At 51.5% G+C, this 19,271-nt stretch overlaps 1 protein-coding gene across 1 annotated transcript in view; it reads left to right on the top strand.

The window, feature by feature from the left end:
• Positions 1–19,271, top strand: part of ALDH1L1 (aldehyde dehydrogenase 1 family member L1) — a 77,035-nt gene extending 57,764 nt beyond the window's left edge. The window contains exons 17-23 of the mRNA XM_029918537.1: positions 5,435–5,528; positions 8,183–8,282; positions 9,493–9,591; positions 12,849–13,014; positions 15,804–15,909; positions 17,074–17,273; positions 18,931–19,271. Of these exons, the coding sequence (XP_029774397.1) occupies positions 5,435–5,528; positions 8,183–8,282; positions 9,493–9,591; positions 12,849–13,014; positions 15,804–15,909; positions 17,074–17,273; positions 18,931–18,986 (821 nt within the window). The 3' untranslated portion in view covers positions 18,987–19,271. The remainder of the gene's footprint in view (positions 1–5,434; positions 5,529–8,182; positions 8,283–9,492; positions 9,592–12,848; positions 13,015–15,803; positions 15,910–17,073; positions 17,274–18,930) is intronic.

Raw genomic sequence — 19,271 nt, 5'->3', positions numbered from 1 at the left:
GACATCTGGGTCCTCTCAGCTTATGTTGCCTGCTTATGTTTTTCTTTCCTGTGATGCTTTCTACTTTCCTATTTCTTTGCATGCATCATAGCTGTGTTAAAAGCTGGACAATTTAGGTAATATGTTGTACCAATGCTGGGTACTGATCCTCTTCTTCCCTTTCCAAAGTTAGTTTTTGTTATATGCTTATTTATGCCTTTAGTGACTTGGCCAGGCTATTTGAGCGAAGTGTATTTTCCCTGTGGTGTGCAGCCAGTGATGTCGCTTGGCAGGGAGCACAGCTTTGAGCATAGGATGATAGCAGTTTTAGCAGGCTCTCTATGACTCTCTTTTCCCTGGTCGCTCTGTGGCTATCTGCCCTTTTGGTGTCATACTCAGCAGTTCAACTCCACTAAGTTGCTCTATTGCTCCCAACAATGCGCTGGGGCATCAATTGCTCTACAATATGATCCAATGAAATTTGGGCCCCTTGCAGGGGTAGTTTTTGAGGCCAGACTTTGAAGCTTGTTTCTACCCAGAGTGCTCTTCCCTGGTTCTCTCCGGTAAACTAACTGACCTGTGGTTTACCTTAATGCTATTATAGAGCTATCAGCCTTCTCTTAATGCTCATCCCCCAGATCTCCATTGTTTTTGAGAATGCCCTTCACACTGAACTTCACCACATGGTTTCAAATAAAGTCAGTGCCTTTTAGGAGCTCTCTGTTCTTACAGAAATCTTCTCCCCCTGCCCCAAATGTCTGAACTTCTGGCGTGGGTGATGGGAGCTGGGGCTAAACGGATGAGGTCCTAGTAGTCTCAGCCTGCCACACGTGGGCCAGAGCCTTCTCTTTGTGAGCAGGGATTGGGTGGAAGCCATAGTCAGCAGGAACTTAGCCTCTAAAATCCAGAGTTGAGGCACATGGATGGCTCAGTCAGTTAAGCATCCGACTTTGACTCAGGTCATGATCTTGCCGTCTGTGTGTTCGAGCCCCGCGTCAGACTCTGCGCTGATATCTCTGAGCTTGGAGCCTGGAGCCTGCTTCATGTTCTGTGTCTCCCTCTCTCGCTGCCCCTCCCTTGCTCATGCTTTGTCTCCCTCTCTGTCTCCCAAAAATAAATGTTTAAAAAACTAAAGCACAGAGTTGGAAGAGATGATAAATGCTAATGGCCTGCCCCTCCTGGTGAGATGTCATATCCCTGGACTGGGAGCTGGAGGAGAGGAACCCTGCTTCCTGACCACACCTGCCTGGGGTGGAAACTCCATCCGTCATCTGGAGGGAGAGAATGGTTCATGGCTCAAGTACCACAGACTCTCACTGTTCTTACTGAGATTTAGGGGATTTACTTGAGTAAATCTTTCTTCATTTGCTTAAATAGGACATTGGGAAAATTTTTGGAGATTGTATATATGGGTTTTTTTAAATAAATAATTATCACCAGTTATGGTTATTTCCCTGGGAACTGTCAGCAGGGCTCCTCATACTAGTCTTCAGTGCTGACTCCAACCTCATGCCTTTTGAATTGATTGTGTTTCATATTTTTATTATTCTTAAATAACATACAATTGTAGCTTTGATATCTTCTCTGGCCCAGTAAGTCTTAAAATTTTTTCAATTGTTTTTTTCCCTACAATTCTGTTCCTATGTTTCTAGTTTTATTACATCATGATCAGAGAATGTGGCCTTTGCATTTGTTTGCTAGTGCTGCCATAACAAAGGCCCACAAACTCGATAGCTTAAGCAACAGAATCTTACTGATTTAAGGAGGCCAGAAATCAGAGATGAAGGTGTCACTAAGGCTATGTTTCCTCTAATGGCTCTAGGGATGACCCTTCCTTGTCTTTTCCTGGCTTTAGAAGCATCACTGATTGCCACCTTGACCTTGATATGATGCTTTGTCTCTATGTGTGTCTGTATTCATGTCCTCCTCCCACTTCTTTTAAGGTTTGTTTATTCACGTGGAGAGAAGGAGAGAGAGAGAGAGAGAGAGAGAGAGAGAGAGAGAGAGAGAGAGAAAGCCAGCAGAGGAGGGGCAGAGAGAGAGGGAGAGAGAGAACCTCAAGCAGGCTCCACACTGTCAGCACAGAGACCAATGTGGGACTCAGATCCACAAACCATGAGATCATGATTTGCGTGGTAACCAAGAGTCAGATGCCCAACTGACTGAGCCATCCAGTCACCTCTCAGATTGTGTCCTCTACCTAATAAATCCATTACTGGGTTAAGGCCAACCCTAATGATGTCATTTTAACTAATTACATCTGCAACAACCTTATTCCCAAAGAAAGTCACATTCTGAGGATATCAGACACAATGCAACCCATAATACCTTGTAAACATTCTGCTTTCTAAAATGGAGAATTTCTGGGGCACCTGGCTGGCTCAGTCAGTGGAATGTGCGGCTCTTGACCTCAGGGTTGTGAGTTCAAGCCTCACATTGGGTGTAGATATTACTTAGAAACAAAATCTTTGGGGTGCCTGGGTAACTCAGTCAGTTAAGCGGCTGACTTTGACTCTGGTCATGATCTTGCAGTTCATGGGTTTGAGCCCCGTGTCGGGCTCTGTGCTGACAGCTCAGAGCCTGGAGCCTGCTTCAGAGTCTGGGTCTCCTTCTCTCTCGGTCCTTCCCCTGCTCATGCTCTGTCTCTCTGTCTCTCAAAAATAAGCATTAAAAAATTTAGAACCAAACAAAATCCTTAAGACAGAAAAACATTTTTTGAAGTCCTTTTTTAAAAATATTTATTTTTGAGAGAAAGAGCTCAAGCAGGGGAGGGGTAGAGGGAGAGACAAAGATACAGAATCCAAAGCAGCTCTCCAGGCTCTGAGCTGTCAGCACAGAGCCCAACTCAGGCTCGAACCAACAAGTTGTGAGATCATGCCCTAGGCCAGTCAGACGCTTAATCAACTGAGCCACCCAGGTACCCCTAAAATGGAGAATTTCTTTGTAATGATCTTATATATGATACCTTCTTGTAAATATTTCTTGAACAGCCTAAAACAGTGGTTTTATTATTATTATTATTATTATTATTTACACTTTATTTTTCAGAGTAGTTTAAGGTTTACAGAAGAATTGAGTGGAAAGTATCAAGAGTTCCCATATGCCTTATATCCCCACTTGTAGACCGTCTCCCTCACTATTGACATCGCACCCCAGACTGGTACATTTGTTACAATTGACAAACTGACACTGACACATCATTAACACCCAAAGTCCTTAGCTTTCATTAGGAGTCACTCTTGGTGCTGTACACTCTATGACTAGTGTGTCCTGATGTGCCTCCACCATTGTGGTACCGTGTGGAAGAATGTCACTGCCCTATGACTTCCCTTTGCTTCCCCCACTTTGCCTCCCTCCCTCCAACCCCTGGCAGCCTCCAGTCTTTTACTGTCTCCACAGCTTTGCCTTTTCCAGAACGTCATATAGTTGGACTCATATAGTATATAGCCTTTTCAGATTGGCTTCTTCCACTTAGTAATAAGCATTTAAGTTTCTTCCACATCTTCTCATGGCTTCACAGGTCATTTCTTCTTAGTGCTGAATAATATTCCATCGTCTGCCATGTGCCACAGATTATTTATCTACTCACTTACTGAAGGACATCTCAGTTTCTTCCATGTTTTGGCAACTATGAATAAAGCTGCTATAAACAGCGATGTGGAGTGTTTTCAGTAGACATAAGTCTTTGACTCATTTGGTAAATACCGAGGAGTGTGACTGGTGGATCTTACGCTAAGGTTAGGTTTACTTTTGTAAAAAATGACCAAACTGTCTTCCAAAGCAGTTGACCCACTTTGCATTCCTACCATCGATGAATGAGAGCTCCTCCTGCTCCACATCCTCTCCAGCATTCGGTGCCATCAGCGTATTGGATTTGGGCCATTGTAATAACTGTGTAGAGGGGTCTTATTGCTGTTTTAATTTGCAATCCCTAATGACATATGGTGCGCATCTTACATGCCCTTTTCTGCCGTATGCATGTCTTCTTGATGAAGGGTGTGTACAGACACTGCCTGTACCGTTTTTTAATTGGTTTGTTTATTTTCATAGTGTTGCTTCTTTTTTTGTATATATACTTTTCTTTGTATATATATTTTTTTATTTTATTTATATGATTTATATATCATTTATTTTATTTTACTTCTTTCTTTGTATATATATATTTTTTTGATGTTTATTTTTCAGAGAGAGAGAGAGAGGGAGAGGGAGGGAGGCAGGAAGGGAGACACAGAATCTGAAGCAGGCTCCAGTCTCTGAGCTGTCAGCCCAGAGCCTGAGGCGGGACTTAAAACTCACAACCTTGAGATCATGACCTGAGCCAAAGTCGGACACCAACTGAGCCACGCAGGTGCCCCGAGATCTTTGTATGTTTTGGATAGCTGTCCTTTATCAGATGTGTCTTTTGCAAATACTTTCTTCCCCAAACAGTTATATTCTTTTTAACAAGAATGGTGAAATGGAATTAGTATCTCAACTCTATATAGAGGATGAAAGTGTCCCGCTTCAAACCCACTAAACCAGAATCTTCACAGGTGCACCTGGGCACATGCAGTTTTACAAGCTCAGAAGCAGGGGAGCCATGGAAATGGAGGGGCCGAGTGGGTGGAGGAGCCCAGGATTTGGCAATTGATAAGGTGGGGAAGGAAAGTGTGAAGACTGAGCCCCAGTTCTTGGCTTGAACAACTGGTTGCAAGGAGAACCTGGAGAAAAAAATGTCTGGGGAAAGAGTAAGAGTTCAGTTTCAAATAGGTTGTATTCGAGAGGCTGCAAGGCATCAAAGTGGAGGTGCCGAGTAGTCAGAGGAATCATAAATGGGTCCAAATCACAGACAGATTTAGAGGATGCTGTGTCTGAAGATGGCATTTGAGGAGGTGAGTCAGGGTGCAGTCAAGCTGAGGAGACAGTGTGCATTGAAGAAAGGAGTAGATGGCCTTATTTTAACTTACTCACCTCTTTATTTACTTTTTTATTTTTTTAATGTTTTATTTATTTTTGGAACAGAGAGAGACAGAGCATGAGAGGGGGAGGGGCAGAGAGAGAAGGAGACACAGAACCAGAAGCAGGCTCCAGGCTCTGAGCTAGCTGTCAGCACAGAGCCTGACACGGGGCTTGAACCCACGACTGTGAGATCTGACCTGAGCCGAAGTCAGAGGCTTAACCGACTGAGCCACCCAGGCGCCCCTTTACTCACCTCTTTAAAGACCCTGTCTCCAAACACAGTGAACTCTGAGCTACTAGGGGTTAAGATGACAACATAATGAATTTTGAGGGCATACGATTCTGCCATAACAGGGAGCAAGGCCCAGTAAGCCCTGGGCACCGAGGACACTAAGTGCTTGGGGCACACAGCCCAGAGGTCTGGCCTAAAGAGGCCCGTGTCAGGGGTGGTAGAATTTGTGCCTCCACCTTAGCACCTGCTGGCTGCCCTGACTCCCTGGCTCATTCCAACCCGCAGGCTCGCTGGTTGGCCAGAGGCTCTCAGACCATCCAGATGTGCGGAAAATTGGGTTCACAGGTTCCACGGAGGTGGGAAAACACATCATGAAGAGGTAGGTGGTTGGGGGTGTGGGCTCTGGTCACAGTGTGGGGATGGTCAGTGCTGTGTGTGAGCTTGAGACAAGTCTGGGCCCAGTGTCTGAGTTTCTGACCAGCCCCTGGTGAGGCCAGCGCAGCTGCTCTGTGGAACCACACAGACCCAGGGCTGCTGGAGCCTCCATGCAGTTTGGGGCCCGGATGCATGGATGGCCGCTTGGAACAGAGCTGCTCTGAATTGAGATGGGTTTCAAGTGTAGAAGGCCCACTGGATTTTGAAAACTCAGTGCACAAAGCAGCTCATTAATAATTTTATATTGATGTCAGGTTGAAAAAATTTATTTTTATGAATTGGGTTCAATAAACTGGATTAGGATTAATTTCATTGGTTCTTTTCTTAGTTTTTCTTTTACAAAAAAAAATTTTTTTTACACTTATTTATTATTGAGAGACAGAGAGAGAGAGAGCATGAATGGGGAGGAGCAGAGAGAGAAGGAGACACAGAATCCGAAGCAGGCTCCAGGCTCTGAGCAGGCTGTCAGCACAGAGCCTGATGCGGGGCCCAAAGCCACAAACTGTGAGATCTGACCTGAGCTGAAGTGGGTCACTGAACCGACTGAGCCACCCAGGCGCCCCTTAGTTTTTCTTTTAAAACTAAAAGGACTTTACTTTAGTTTTTCAGTGGTTAGTAAAAAAAATTGCTCTTATGTTTGTGGCTGGTGTTGGATGCTTTTGTTCTATTCTATTGGACAACCCTGTTCTAGAACATCCTTTATCTCTTATACCTTGGATTTGCCTCAAACCAGCTGGGATTCTATTCCTTGCTCTGTTACTAATTCATAATACAACCAGGGCAGAGTCCAGACCCTTTTGGACCTCAGTTTCCCCACCAGTTCAGTGAAGGTGGTTTGCATGCTCCGTGGTGCCGGTTTGCGCAGCCAGCAAGCTTGGGGATATAGACAGGGATGGACCGCAGCACAGTCCCTCACAGCCTGGCTGTCCCAAGACAGTCACTGGGTGCCTGAGCACCGCCCCACTGAAGCTGAGTTCTGGGGTGGGTCAGGCATCTGTACTTGAGTGACAGGTACAAGTAGAGAGGAGCTGGGGCTTCTGTTGGGCATAGAGATGCCTTCCCCTCGGGTCATGGGACCACCCACCTCTGTCTGTGCCTTAAGACCTGTGGGTGAGGCCTCCCAGAGCAGTCCAGCGATGACATGACAATTCCACAGGGAGGAAAGCTTCTCTGGGTTAAAACATGGCCTTATTGTAGTCCCCAGTGCAGAGCAGTGTTCTTTTCCCTTGGGCACTTCTACAGCCCTGACCGTGCTCTCCAGGGGCCTCTCTGTGCCCCACAAGATGGGGTTCTCACCCCTCGGTCCCACTCACGCCTTCTGGGGGCCAGGGTGTATCTTGGGCCCTGGCGCCTTTCTTGAGTGGGCACCATGTTTATGCGGATCACAGCAGTTTTACATGCCATCCTTTTCTGGGCCAGGAGCCACAGCCAGTGTGGCTGGTGGAGTGTATCTTTAGGGTCAGAGGAGGCTGACATCACAGCATGTGAGCGGGCTGGGCAGAACGACTCTGATGCATCTTGAGTGCAGCAGAGTAATCCTCAGCACTGAAGAGAGGGAGGCTGGGGGTGGTATAGGATTGACGGATGGGGTGCCTATGGACGGATGAGGGAGCGGCGGGGGGCTAACTGCAAGTAAGCACAGCAGCTTATTTACCTGTCCTTCTGCAAAAGCTAGCTGGTCTCCCCAGTGCTGTGTAGGCAACAGTCCCATGTGGGCACCTGTGTGCTAGGGTGAGGGAGGAATCAGTAAACGTCAGCTCTGAGGACTCCAGGGGAGGAGTGCTTAGGTGGGTGTCCTGTTGCTTTGGGGCTGCCATCTTCTGTGGACTTTCCAAGACCCCTGAGGCTGGCGCTTGAGATGGGCACCTTCTTCCCAGGTACATCCTGGGCGAGGAGACCCCCTACTCCTACCCCATGCCATGTCTGTGTTTCATGGACCCATTCCTTTGAGTGTCCCTTTGAGGACAGTATTAGCCAGTCCACTTTGTGCCCACTGATGCAGCATGCACAGGACCCCCAACTTCTCTCACTAAAACGCCAAGGGGCCACAGGTCCTGTGGCACTGCCACCACCCCAACAGGGGCTGGCTCTGTGTTTGGTTTATTCATTGGATAAACACAGCTGCATGACCAGACAAACACCTGTCCACCCCGGTGGGGCTTCTGCTTTGATGGGCAGAGTCAGTCACAAATCCACTGTGTGGCAAAGCACATCACGCATGGAGCTCAGGAGCATGCAGTTAATAGGGAGCAGCTGGGGGCAGGCACCCCAGCAAGGGGACACTGGAGCAGAGGCCAGAAGGAAGTGAAGAACGAGCTTCAAGGAAATCTGAAGCAAGAAGGATCTCGAGGGGGTAATGAGAGCAAAGGCCCTGTGGTGGGCATGGGCTCGGGTGTGGAGGAGGAGGAAGGCAGCGGTGTGGAGAGGGGAGGGAGGAGGGGTGAGCAGATGAGCGTGGGGGTGGGGAGAAATCCCCTCTGATCCTCCGATTGCTCTTTGAGTACAGCATGCTTTGGAGCTTCCCTTGCCCCCTCCATCTGGAGCTCCTATGTCCCCATCTCCCAGAGACCCAGCCCTAACAACTTCTGTCCCTTTCAGCTGTGCCCTGAGTAACGTGAAGAAAGTCTCCCTGGAGCTGGGCGGGAAGTCACCCCTCATCATCTTTGCTGACTGTGACCTCAGCAAGGCTGTGCAGATGGTGAGGGCCTGCCGAGCGGTGGGGGGTACACACGGGGCCCCAATCTCTGATTCCACAGTCAAACTCACACATTTGCCCTAGACTGGCAGGAAGGGGCCTAGGGGACAAAGAACAGCATATGCCTTCCAGAAAAACAAACTTCCTGAGAAGTTTCCTAACTGTCAGGATTACTGAGATCAGCTTCACAGGATGGGAAATGATATCCTTTCTGCTGTGTCTGCTTGCCCAGCTCCACCACTGACTACTGAGCAGCCTCAGGCAAGTTGCTTAAGCTTGCTGGGCCTCGCGTTCCCACCTGAATAAGGGACTACACCTCTGGTTGTCACAGGGATTCAACAAGCTATTAAGTCTGAAGGGCTCAGAAGATGTGGCCGGTGCTCTGTGGCCGTTGTCCTTATGTTTGTATTGTCACTATCATTGTTATGCCTCAGTGCCCCTCTCCACACATTTGAGAGCAAGCCAGTAAAGCCATGTTCCACCAGGTGCCCAAATATGCCCCATTCCATCTAGGTCTCACTGAGCCTTGGAACACAATGGGACACAGCATGGACATGAAAGGGAGTGTAGTCTCAGATAGGGACACTGGAGGGAGGCAAGTCCATTGACCCAATGGCCTTGGCCCTGGTGTGAAGGCCAGTGCTGCAGGGCCAGCAGCTCAGGCCATGTCATTGGGCAGTGTAGTCCTAGCTGCCATGAGTGCCAAGCTTGACCAGAGCAGTCAGGCTCACCTTCCTCCCCTGGCCTCCCCAGGTCTAAAATACAGGCTCCCTTGAGCCTGAGGACACTTATTCTGGACCCCTGCCAGGAATTCTCTCAGCCCTGAGCTGGTGCCCCGTCCCTCCCAAGATATGGGGCTGCTGCCTGCTCTAAACTACCAGACCCTCCAGGCTCAGCCCCAAGAGTGTGAGCTCTGACCCCCTCCTGTATCACCCCAGGGAGCGCACCTGCATACAGGGCCCCCAGGCTCACTCCCCGACTCCCTCTTCCCTTCCACTCTGCAATGGGACTCCTCTCCTCTCGAGGTGACTGAGGGATGAGTGGAGCCTGTATGCCCAGTGCTGGCTGGGCCTGACCCACCATCCCGTCAAAGGTCAGGACATACACATTCCTCCCCTTCCCTATAAGAAGGGGGTACCTGGGGCCAATGGGATATGGGGGGCTGGTGCCTTGGGAGAGGTTGTAAACCAGCATCCTTGTCCATTCTCTGAAGGGGATGAGCTCCGTCTTCTTCAACAAAGGCGAGAATTGCATTGCCGCGGGCCGGCTTTTCGTAGAGGACTCGATCCACGACCACTTTGTGCAGAAGGTGGTAAGTTCTGCTGCAGAGTAGAACTTTGGAAGACTTAGGCTGCAGGGGGTTGGGGGCAGGAAGGCAGTTGGAGTCGGGCACCGTTTATCTGAGCGAGGAAACCCTCAGGGAAAGCCGTATCATGTTTACTGGTTTTTATTATTTCAGCAAGAGATAGCAACCCTGCAGCTCACAGGGACATAACCAAAAAGGGCCTGTGCTAGGTCAAGTCCCCAGCAATGAAGCCTGAACCAGGAATTCAGGTGCATGTGGCTCATGAGGGGCAAGCTCTCAGGTGAAGCCTGGGAGGTAGGAGGGACCAAGAGAGGACAGAGACAGGACATGGCATCAAGTGACATCTAGTCCTAGCCTGACCCACACATAGAAGCTCTGGAGCAAGAAGGACAACTTGTAGGTATATTCCTGGGGTCAAGGGGCCAGGCTTTTGTCCCCTGTCAACAGCTGGTGGCTGGGAATGTCCATGGACTAGAAGAGTTCTCCCTGGGACCTGGGACCATCAGCAGCCACTTCTCCCGGCTGCTGTGGGATGGGTGCTCACAGGTAAAGAGGAATGGGCATGGCGCTGACAACATAGATCCAGAGGGTAAGTCATCCTGTCCCCACTGATTCTGTTAGAAATCAGTGTTGGTGTGACTGAGTCCCAGGTCCATCCCTGGTCCATTCAGTGATTGTAGGACCCAGAGGGCCCTGGTTGACTCAGGTTCAGCCAAGAGCTCTTCCCCACATCCTGGAAAGGAGAGTCTGATCACATGGGTAAGAGAGGGGATGGTGGAACGCAACCTTTGCATGCAGATTTAAACAAACTGTATTTACAAAACCAGGGGGGAAAAAGAGAGTGCAGGACTGAGACAAGGCAGCACAGGTGTTAGGAATGAGTTCTAGAGAGAATCTTTTTTTTGAGAGAGAGAGAGTGAGAGAGCATGTGCACTTGAGTCGGGGAGGTGCAGACAGAAAGGGAAAGAGAGAATCTCAAGCAGGCTCCATGCTGTCAGCACAGAGCCCAACATGTGGCTCAATCCCACAAACAGCAAGATCACTACCTGGTTCGAAATGGAAAGTCGGACGTTTAACCAACTGAGCCACCCAGGTGCCCCTGGATAGGGTCTTGCATAATGGGTAAAAATATGAAAGGCAAGGAGGAAAGGAACGGACCTTCTACAAAGGAGTGTAATGGCTTTTTCCATGTCACAAGCTACTCCCAAACTTACGGTTGGTGGTAACAGCCGTTCGTGCAGTCACAGTCATGCAGGTTGGCACCATGGGCACCAGCCCAGGCTCACCTGAGGCTGGCTCGTGCATCTGCAGTTGGCAGGGGCACTGACGGCTGCATTGGGAAGGCTCATCTTTGTCCTTGTGTTGCTTCATCCCACAGTGTGTGCTTGGGCACATGCAGGGCCAGCGGCAGGACTCACAAGAGTGAGAGCAGGAGTTTCGAGCCCTCTTGGGTCTCCCAAAGGTTGCTTGTGTGCCACATTATTCCTGCCAAAGCAAATCACAGGCCAGCCCAGATTGACGGCATGGGAAACCAGCTCCACACCGATGGGAAGTGTGTACAATGGTGTCCACCTGCTGTCGTTTGGGAGCTGAGCAGCCTAGCTGACCAAGTCCTTCACTGGGACAGGCCTAGCACAGGAATAGCTGAGCCTGGGGCACAGATGGAGAGTCATGATGGAGAGGGTGGCTCACTGAGCGGGTGCGGTTATGGGGAGCACAACCCATCTGGAGTCTGCAAGGGAGCTGTGAAACCCCCACAGGGTGAGGGCAGGGGTCAGAATCCCAGGATATCTGTCAGGATTGTCTCAGTTCCCAAATACAGCAAGGGACAAGTGCACCCAGGACACTCAGCACTGTTGCTCTTGGTGTCCTAGGGAGATAGGGTGAAGGGTAGCCAGGTAGGAGCAGAGAAGGGGACCCCTCATCACCACAGAAGAGAGAAGGGGCTCTTGGTGAAAGGGCAGAGGATGGTCCTCGGGGGCTTGAGTGTCTGCTGCGTCTGATTAGGCCTGGCTGGGAAGCGTGTGCAGAGTCTGAATGGAGAGACGAGGTAGCCCTCGCCTCTGAGGAAGAGGAAATGGCCAGTCAGGCCTGACCTTGATGCTGCCACAGTGAAAGTGTAGATGACCTTGTCTGGTTTTAGGAAACAAGGAAGGAGCCTGGAGAGAGAGAAGTGGAAGGGGTGGATCCTAGCCTGGAGCTCAAAAGTTTTGATGTCTACATCCCACTGATTATGCCACCTGAGTTCTTGTCCATAGCACAGCCTCCCATACTCAGGAGCTTTTCTGACCCTCTGCACTCAGCCACAGAACCCAGAAGACACCATCTGGCACATCTTTTGAGGAGACCTGGACCCACGTCTCCATGCCTGGGCTGTCGCAAAGCCTCGACCTACTTTTGGGTTGGCTGAGGCAACAGGAAAGGCTTCCTGGAAGGAGGAGGCCTTGAAGCCGGGCCCTGAAGCAAGCAGAAGTGGGAGCAGCAGTGGGTGGACTCAAGGCCCAGGCCCCTCTGCTGCACTCTTTTTTTTTTTTTTTTTTTTGAGCCCAGAAAGCCTTTATTGGGATCTGTGATTCCCGGGCAAGGTTCCGTGACTCCGGGAGTCGGGAGTCAGAGAAATCACTCTGCTGCACTCTTACCACAGGGGCATTGCAGCTGGACTGGTGTTTCCTGGCCATATCCCCACCCCATGTTCTGGAGTCCCCACACAAAGGTTCTTCCAGCTTCTCAGCCTGTGAAGCTGGGTGCAGGACCGGTGTAGAGACACATTCTGCTGGCACCACCCCCCAGCCCCATGTCCGGCCCTCACCCATGCCCCTGGACACCTCTGCTTTCCCAGCTTTTCTCTCCTCTGTGGTGATGAGGGGTCCCCTTCTCTGCTCCTACCTGGCCACCCTTCACCCTATCTCCCTAGGACACCAAGAGCAACAGTGCTGAGTGTCCTGGGTGCACTTGTCCCTTGCTGTATTTGGGAACTGAGACAATCCTGACAGTTATCCTGGGATTCTGACCCCTGCCCTCACCCTGTGGGGGTTTCACAGCTCCCTTGCAGACTCAGGTCTCCTTGCGCATAGGATACGTCTTGGGTTTCAGCCTGGACGGCAGGTTTGGAACCAGAATATGGAACATCCTGAGGGTGTGTGGAATTTCTTCGGGGGCCATTGGCTGGTGGCCAAATGCAAACATGTCAGTGGGTCAGGTTTGGAGCCTTGTTGGGAACTGTGGCACCTGAGCAGGACCTGACTGGGGGAACCTTTCCGCAGGTAGAAGAGGTGAAGAAGATGAAGATCGGTAACCCTCTAGACCGGGACACCAACCATGGGCCACAGAACCACCAAGCCCACCTACGGAAGCTGATAGAGTACTGCCAGCGTGGCGTGGAGGAAGGGGCCACGTTGGTCTGTGGTGGGAGTCAAGTCCCTCGGCCAGGTCAGTTGGAGCACTCCACTTGGGTGAACCGAAAGGCTGGTAGTGCGGCCTCTGGTTTCCTGCCTATTTCTAATTGGTGGTATGTGAAGGCCACAGTTAGGCTCCCAGGACTCAGGGCTCATCTGGGACAACGGATGCCGTGGTCTCGGCTATGTGACCGGTCATGGTACTGGCTAGGTGAAGACACCAAAGCCGAAATGCAGTCAGTGCTAGTTTAATGTGTATCATAGTGGACTTCGATTTGCCATAAACCTCTCCACATCCTCTTGTGGGGTCCATGGCACTGGCTTTCATGGCTTTGTATCTTTGGCATCACTTCTCAGTAGCCACTGCTCACTGAACCTCCCTCACCACCTGTCCCTTAAATGGAGGTGTGCTCCAAGTTTCTTCTGAGCTTGGAGTACTTCTTACGGCAGACACTTTCCCTACGGTGGCTCTCACTCTCCCAAATATCGATCTCCAGGCTCCTCCTCATCCAGAAATCCTGCCCACCTGGACACCTGGACACCTCTGCCTGAATGTCCACGGCCCCTTCAAACTGAATGGGGACCAAATCTGTCACATCATCTGAGTGTCCCCAACCCAAACCTGTCCCAGGCATACACCTACCTCTCTAGAATCTTCCATCTGATCAAGTCACTGGAGCCAAAGGAGCAGGAGCTGCGGCATGGACTATTTGAACTGCTTCCTTATTAGACTGCCCACTACACGAGGGAAGGCACTGTGTCTGCCTCTGTCTACACCATTAGGTCCTTCATGCCAGCACTGAGACTCTTATCAAACCTGAGTTAATTTGATGGAATAAAAGAGAGAAGGAAACAATGAACTTTAGACTCCTCTCTTTTCTTGACCCTCCACTCTAAATAAATTGCCTGATTCTCTTAAATAAAAAATATTTCTTGCCTGCCCTGCATCCCTGCTACCTTCCTGCCGACTCTTCCCAGCTTGTCTTGCCTGGACCCTCACGTCTGCCTCCTGAGGGAGCTCTGGTACCATGCTAACCCTTTACTCACGTAGCTGCAGGAGTCTGCTTACACCTGCCCCAGCACTGAAGCGAGTTCTACAGTGACCCACCCCCTTGCAGTGACACGCACCAACTCCTCACTTCACACCCAGGGTCTTCCATGATCTGTTTCTAACTTGCTTGCTGATGACACATGCTCCAGCCATTTTTTACTCTCTCTGAACACATCTCGCCTTCCCTTGCTCCCTGTGCATTTGCTGCTCCTCTGATGAGCAACCAGCTCCCGTTTCCTCACCTGGTGAATTCATCAGCCGGCTCCAGGAACATCTAGACCCAGACCATATATGTCCCTGTGACACAGCTGCTCTCTGCCATCTCATACAGTGACATTTTTATAGCCACTGACTGCCGCTTTCTGCTTACTCCCTTCCCTGCCCCCAGTGGACTAGGCTCCACGACGCCAGAGTCTGGGGGCTGATGGGAGAGAGTGCACTGAAGCCATGGTTTGCAGAACAGTTGGGGTGGGCGCATTACCCAGAAGCCAGGAACAGTGGGGAGCCACCATCACCACCCCCTGGCCTGAAGGCCAAGAGGAGGGAGCAGAATTCATAGAATCTGGTGAGGGGCAGAGCTATGAGAAACAAACTCTACTGGAAGCCAGAAGAGGAGGGAGCATGGGCCTACAGTCCCCCTGGTGGGACCCAGAAGGCCAGAGAAGAGTACAGAAGGGGCAGGAAAGGGACAGAGCCTGGCCAGCCCAGAGCCTCCAGCGCTGCGTGGGCTACAGTTCATTTGCCGATTGAGTGAATACAGGCCCACCACGTGAGGGAAAGTGTATTCATACCTAACTTTTTTTTGAGGTTTATTTAATTTTGAGAGAGAGAGAGGAAGAGAGATAGTGCAAGTGGGGAAGGGTCAGAGAGAGAGGGAGACACAGAATCCGAAGCAGGCTCCAAGCTATCAGCACAGAGCCTGATTCAGGGCTCGAACTCATGAACCGTGAGATCATGACCTGAGCTGAAGTCAGACGCTTAACCGACTGAGCCACCCAGGCGCCCCTCATACCTAACACTGGTTTTAAACATTGTAATTAATATTAAGATATAATTTACAAATGTGTGAAAAATATGGAATATTTTGTTTATATTGCTTTAAAAGTTAATTTCTTTTTCTTCTAATAACCAGAAAGAGAAAATTTCACATCTCCCAGTTTTCCCTTAGTCACGCTAAATGAAATTTCAGTCCAGTAGGGTCTTGGGCCCCTGGGCTCTGTGTCTAGAGGAGAAATCGCAGAGGCATTTCTACCATCACAGGTGGTTCCGTCTAGAACCAGCACCTGTTGGAGCGGCAGTCTGAGTGGCAGTAGGTGGTGGGTGTGTGTTGACAGGAGAGCGGGGGGCACTCGCCCCTGTGCCTGGAGCATCAGCACCCACACTGAGGTGCCTGGAAAGAGATGGGACACAGTCCTGGGAGATCCTATCCATCAGAACTCGTGTCCAATCTCCTCCTCAACCTACTCCACCAGGGACAGGGACTGATGGACTGCACAAGGTAAAGAATCGCTGCACCATCACAAACCAATGCTGAGCATTATTAGCCTCATTTCCCTCAGCAGCATTTCGTTGAAAGGATTGTGAGGATCCTGTGGGTTCATATGCCTGGGGCAGGAAAGGCACCCACAGAATGTGGCCTCTGCCACACAAGTGTCACAAATTACAGTGCCAGAGTGGGAATGTGTGTATGGTGGCTGGCAGGACCCAGGCCTGGCCTGGGAGAGGACTACCCACCTACACACCATGGCCACGGATCTCTGTCTCCCCCTTAGGTTTCTTCTTTGAGCCGACTGTTTTTACGGACGTGGAGGACCACATGTTCATAGCCAAGGAGGAGTCCTTTGGGCCCATCATGATCATCTCTCGGTTTGCTGATGGGTAAGGAGTCCTGCTCATGTCTCTTGAAAACTTGATTCTTTTCCATGCCTTACTGGGCTCTTCCCTTGAACTTTGTGGGGGCTAGGGGTGGCTGGAAGGAGAATTCAGGTGAGGTAGGGACTATGGACGCAGCCTAGCCTAGCCTGCCCAGTCCTTGTCAACCACTGAAGTTAGGAGAGCCCCAGGAGGTCCAGGAGGTCCAGGAGGGCTGCGTCCAACTGAGAGCATCCCCTTTGTCTCTCTGATGCATCTCACAGCATGCTGGGTCCTGTTCTCATTATCCACTGCCATGTAATAAAGCATCCCATCCCCCAGTGACTTGGATTAACAAGTTACTTAATTCACTTGAGAATCTTCAATTTGGTCAGCATTCGATGGGGCTGGCCACCTCTGCCTCCATGTCAGGGCCTCCCCCTGGGCTTTCCGTGGCACGGCAGCTGTGGCCTGGCACCTAGCTCACCCCGAGAAGCCCGGTGAAAGATGCAAGCCTCTTCAAGAACTGTCAGCCAGCCTCAGAAACCCCAGAACCTCCCTTTTTCCTCTCCTATGGGCCCAGAAAGTCACCAAGGCCAGAAGAGGAGTAGAGACTGGCCATGGCTGCTCTACCACAGAATCTTTTCCTGTCTATTATTTTTAAGAGTAGCACCCCTGAGCAGATTCTAGAATGGCGCCTCCTCCTCGATACACCATACTCCCAACTGTCAAACAATTATCAAAATGACCTTCACATGCTGTGTTAGAAGGAGATGCTTTTCTGCAGTCTACCAAGCACATATTGTGCTGAGTCTTCAAGCCTATAATAATGCCTCTGGTGGGGACGCCCCCGGGGTAGTTCCTTGAGGAATGCCTGACAGGCGTGCCTTTCCATGTGTGGTGTACTCCAGTCTGCCCCCATCTCTGGGCTTCCATCCCCCGTCTATATAGCGAGGGGCTCACCCATGATGACCAGAATGGTCTGCTCTGCGCTGCCTCCTCCCTGTCATCCTTTCCTCTTCTCTCGCTGCCCTATCTCCTCCATGCTTGCTGCAGGTCCAGCACATTTCCTCAGAGGGTCGTGCACAGTGGGAAGCTTGGAGTGGGCCGGGCCTCCCCTCGGAGGAGGGGGCAGGTCTCCCTGCATCTCATGACCCTCCTCACAGAGTTCCTCCTGGGTTTTCCCTGCAGTGATGTGGACACTGTGCTTTCTCGGGCCAATGCGACAGAATTTGGCCTGGCCTCTGGCATCTTCACCAGGGACATCAACAAGGCCTTGTATGTTAGCGACAAGCTGGAGGCAGGCACCGTGTTCGTCAACACATACAACAAGACTGATGTGGCCGCTCCCTTCGGAGGGTTCAAACAGTCCGGCTTCGGCAAAGACCTCGGTAACCTAATCCTGACACCTGTAAGGCCCCTGGGGGCTGGGGCGGTCCTGGGGGCCAAGGGTGCAGTGTGGACAAGATGGCTGCTGGTGCTCTCTTCTTCTCGGGAGGGGACAGGCAAGAATTCAGGCCCTAAGCAAGATCTTGCTAGAAAGTGAGGAGTGCAGGAAGCAGACAAGACAGAGTGATCTGGCCAGGGAGACTGGGAAGGTGACTTTAGCAGGGACCAGTGTGGGTCTCTACCAGCAGGTGGCACCTGCGCTGGGACACCAGTGTCTGGAGGGTGCTTGCTCCTGGCAGAGGGGGCGGAGGGGACACCAGGTCCAGAGAGACCAGCTTTGGTCTTGGAGCTGCAGAGAAGCACTGAGTGCAGGGACAGGGAGGACCAGAGGAGAGGAGGCTAGGGAGGCTGGCAGGGGGCCAGAGAGAGGGTCCTGGTGGCCATGGTCAGGACTTCATTCACAGAAACAGGGGCAGCCATGGAGGCAGAGTGTGGAGGCTGATGGGGCAGTGTGAGTCCCCGGTGTAGAGACAATGTCACTCAGGCGGGTAGCCATGTACAACCCACTTGGCCTGCCTGGGGAAGTGGAGATCTGGTCAGGCACTCCTCCTTCCCTGGGCTGTTGCATGATTTAGGATGAGTGCCACTCTCCCTGTCCTACCACTATGGAGTCCAGCAGTTGAGGACTGGCCCCAGTTGGGGATCCTACGTCTGAGGCCCCGCAGTGGTGAGGGGGACAAGGTGTGGGAGAGCAGCTGCCTCCCGGTGCCTCCATCCCTAAACCCAGCTCAGGATCACTGGGGAGGTGGTTGCTATTTCATTATCTCTGCCCCCTGCACCCTTCACACCCTGTGGGAACCCCAAAAGATGCTCATCAAAGGAGCCTCAACAATACTCCCCAAAGCCTGCTACCACACCATGCACACAGAGGGTGAGGCTCGCCCACATGCACCTGCACAAGTGCGATGTTGAACAATCCTGCTCCTTTTGTCCTTGTCTGCCACCTCTTCCTGCCTCCTCTTCTTGGTGTGCTCCATCGAAATCTGCAAGCTGCCATCCAGGAGGCTGTGGGTACAGGGCTGGGCCCGGAGACCTCAGCAGGCCCTGGCTGGTGGAGTGTGGCTCCCAGAGCTAACTTAGTGGGTGGGGGAGACATCAGGCAGCCACAGGCCTGACATGCTGCTTGGGGGGCTGAACATACCAGCTGCAGAACACAGGCAGTTTCTGGGTGCCTGTGAGTTCCCTTTCCTAGCAGTGGCATGACCTGCTGGAATTAGCTGTGAGGGACAGCATTGGGGACAGGCAATAGGCTGGCATCTCTGGTTAGTAAGGGCCCCAAAGGAACCTCTTGGTGGTCCTCAGGCTGATGGAGCTGCCATCCCACAAAAGGAGGTAGTGTAGTCAGAGCATGGAAGTTTCTGGAACATTTGCCCCAGATTGGTCTGTATTCTGATGCCTGTGGTGGAATCCTCCCTACCCCCTGCCCCCCTCCTGGGCCTCAGCTTCTCACCTGTAACTGGGGCTGAGCCTAAGCTAACGCTAGTCGGTTGCTGCAGGATTCTGTGTGACAACAGGGGTGCAACGCTCCGAACAGTGTGGGGCCCGCTGTAGGCGCTGCTGTGAGGATGATGTTTCCCAGTGGCCCCTGGTGTCTTGTAGGGGAGGCGGCCCTGAACGAGTACCTGAGGATGAAGACAGTTACTTTTGAATACTGAAGAAAGGTCTCCTGGGAGAACCCCCCCACGACGCACCCTCGCCCTCCACAATAGGACCTGCATTCTCACGGCGTGGGGCGGAGGGGGCCTTGGCTGCTCCCCCAGAGGTCTCGGCCTCTCACCCCCTGCCGAGTGCACAGCACCCCATGTGAGGCACTGGTGGAAACCCTCCAGTCCACACCCGCTGTCCCTGCTGGGACAGCCCCACCCCTGCCCAATCACAGTGGCCTTTGGGTGAGAAAGTGGCCCCAAGGCGAATAAAGGTTCTGACCAGTGGCAGCAGAA

This window comes from Suricata suricatta, chromosome 12 (genome assembly GCF_006229205.1).
Source record: "Suricata suricatta isolate VVHF042 chromosome 12, meerkat_22Aug2017_6uvM2_HiC, whole genome shotgun sequence".
Taxonomy (NCBI): Eukaryota; Metazoa; Chordata; class Mammalia; order Carnivora; family Herpestidae; genus Suricata; species Suricata suricatta.
The sequence above is the reverse complement of the archived record's forward strand: the minus strand, read 5'-3'. Positions and strand labels throughout refer to the sequence as shown.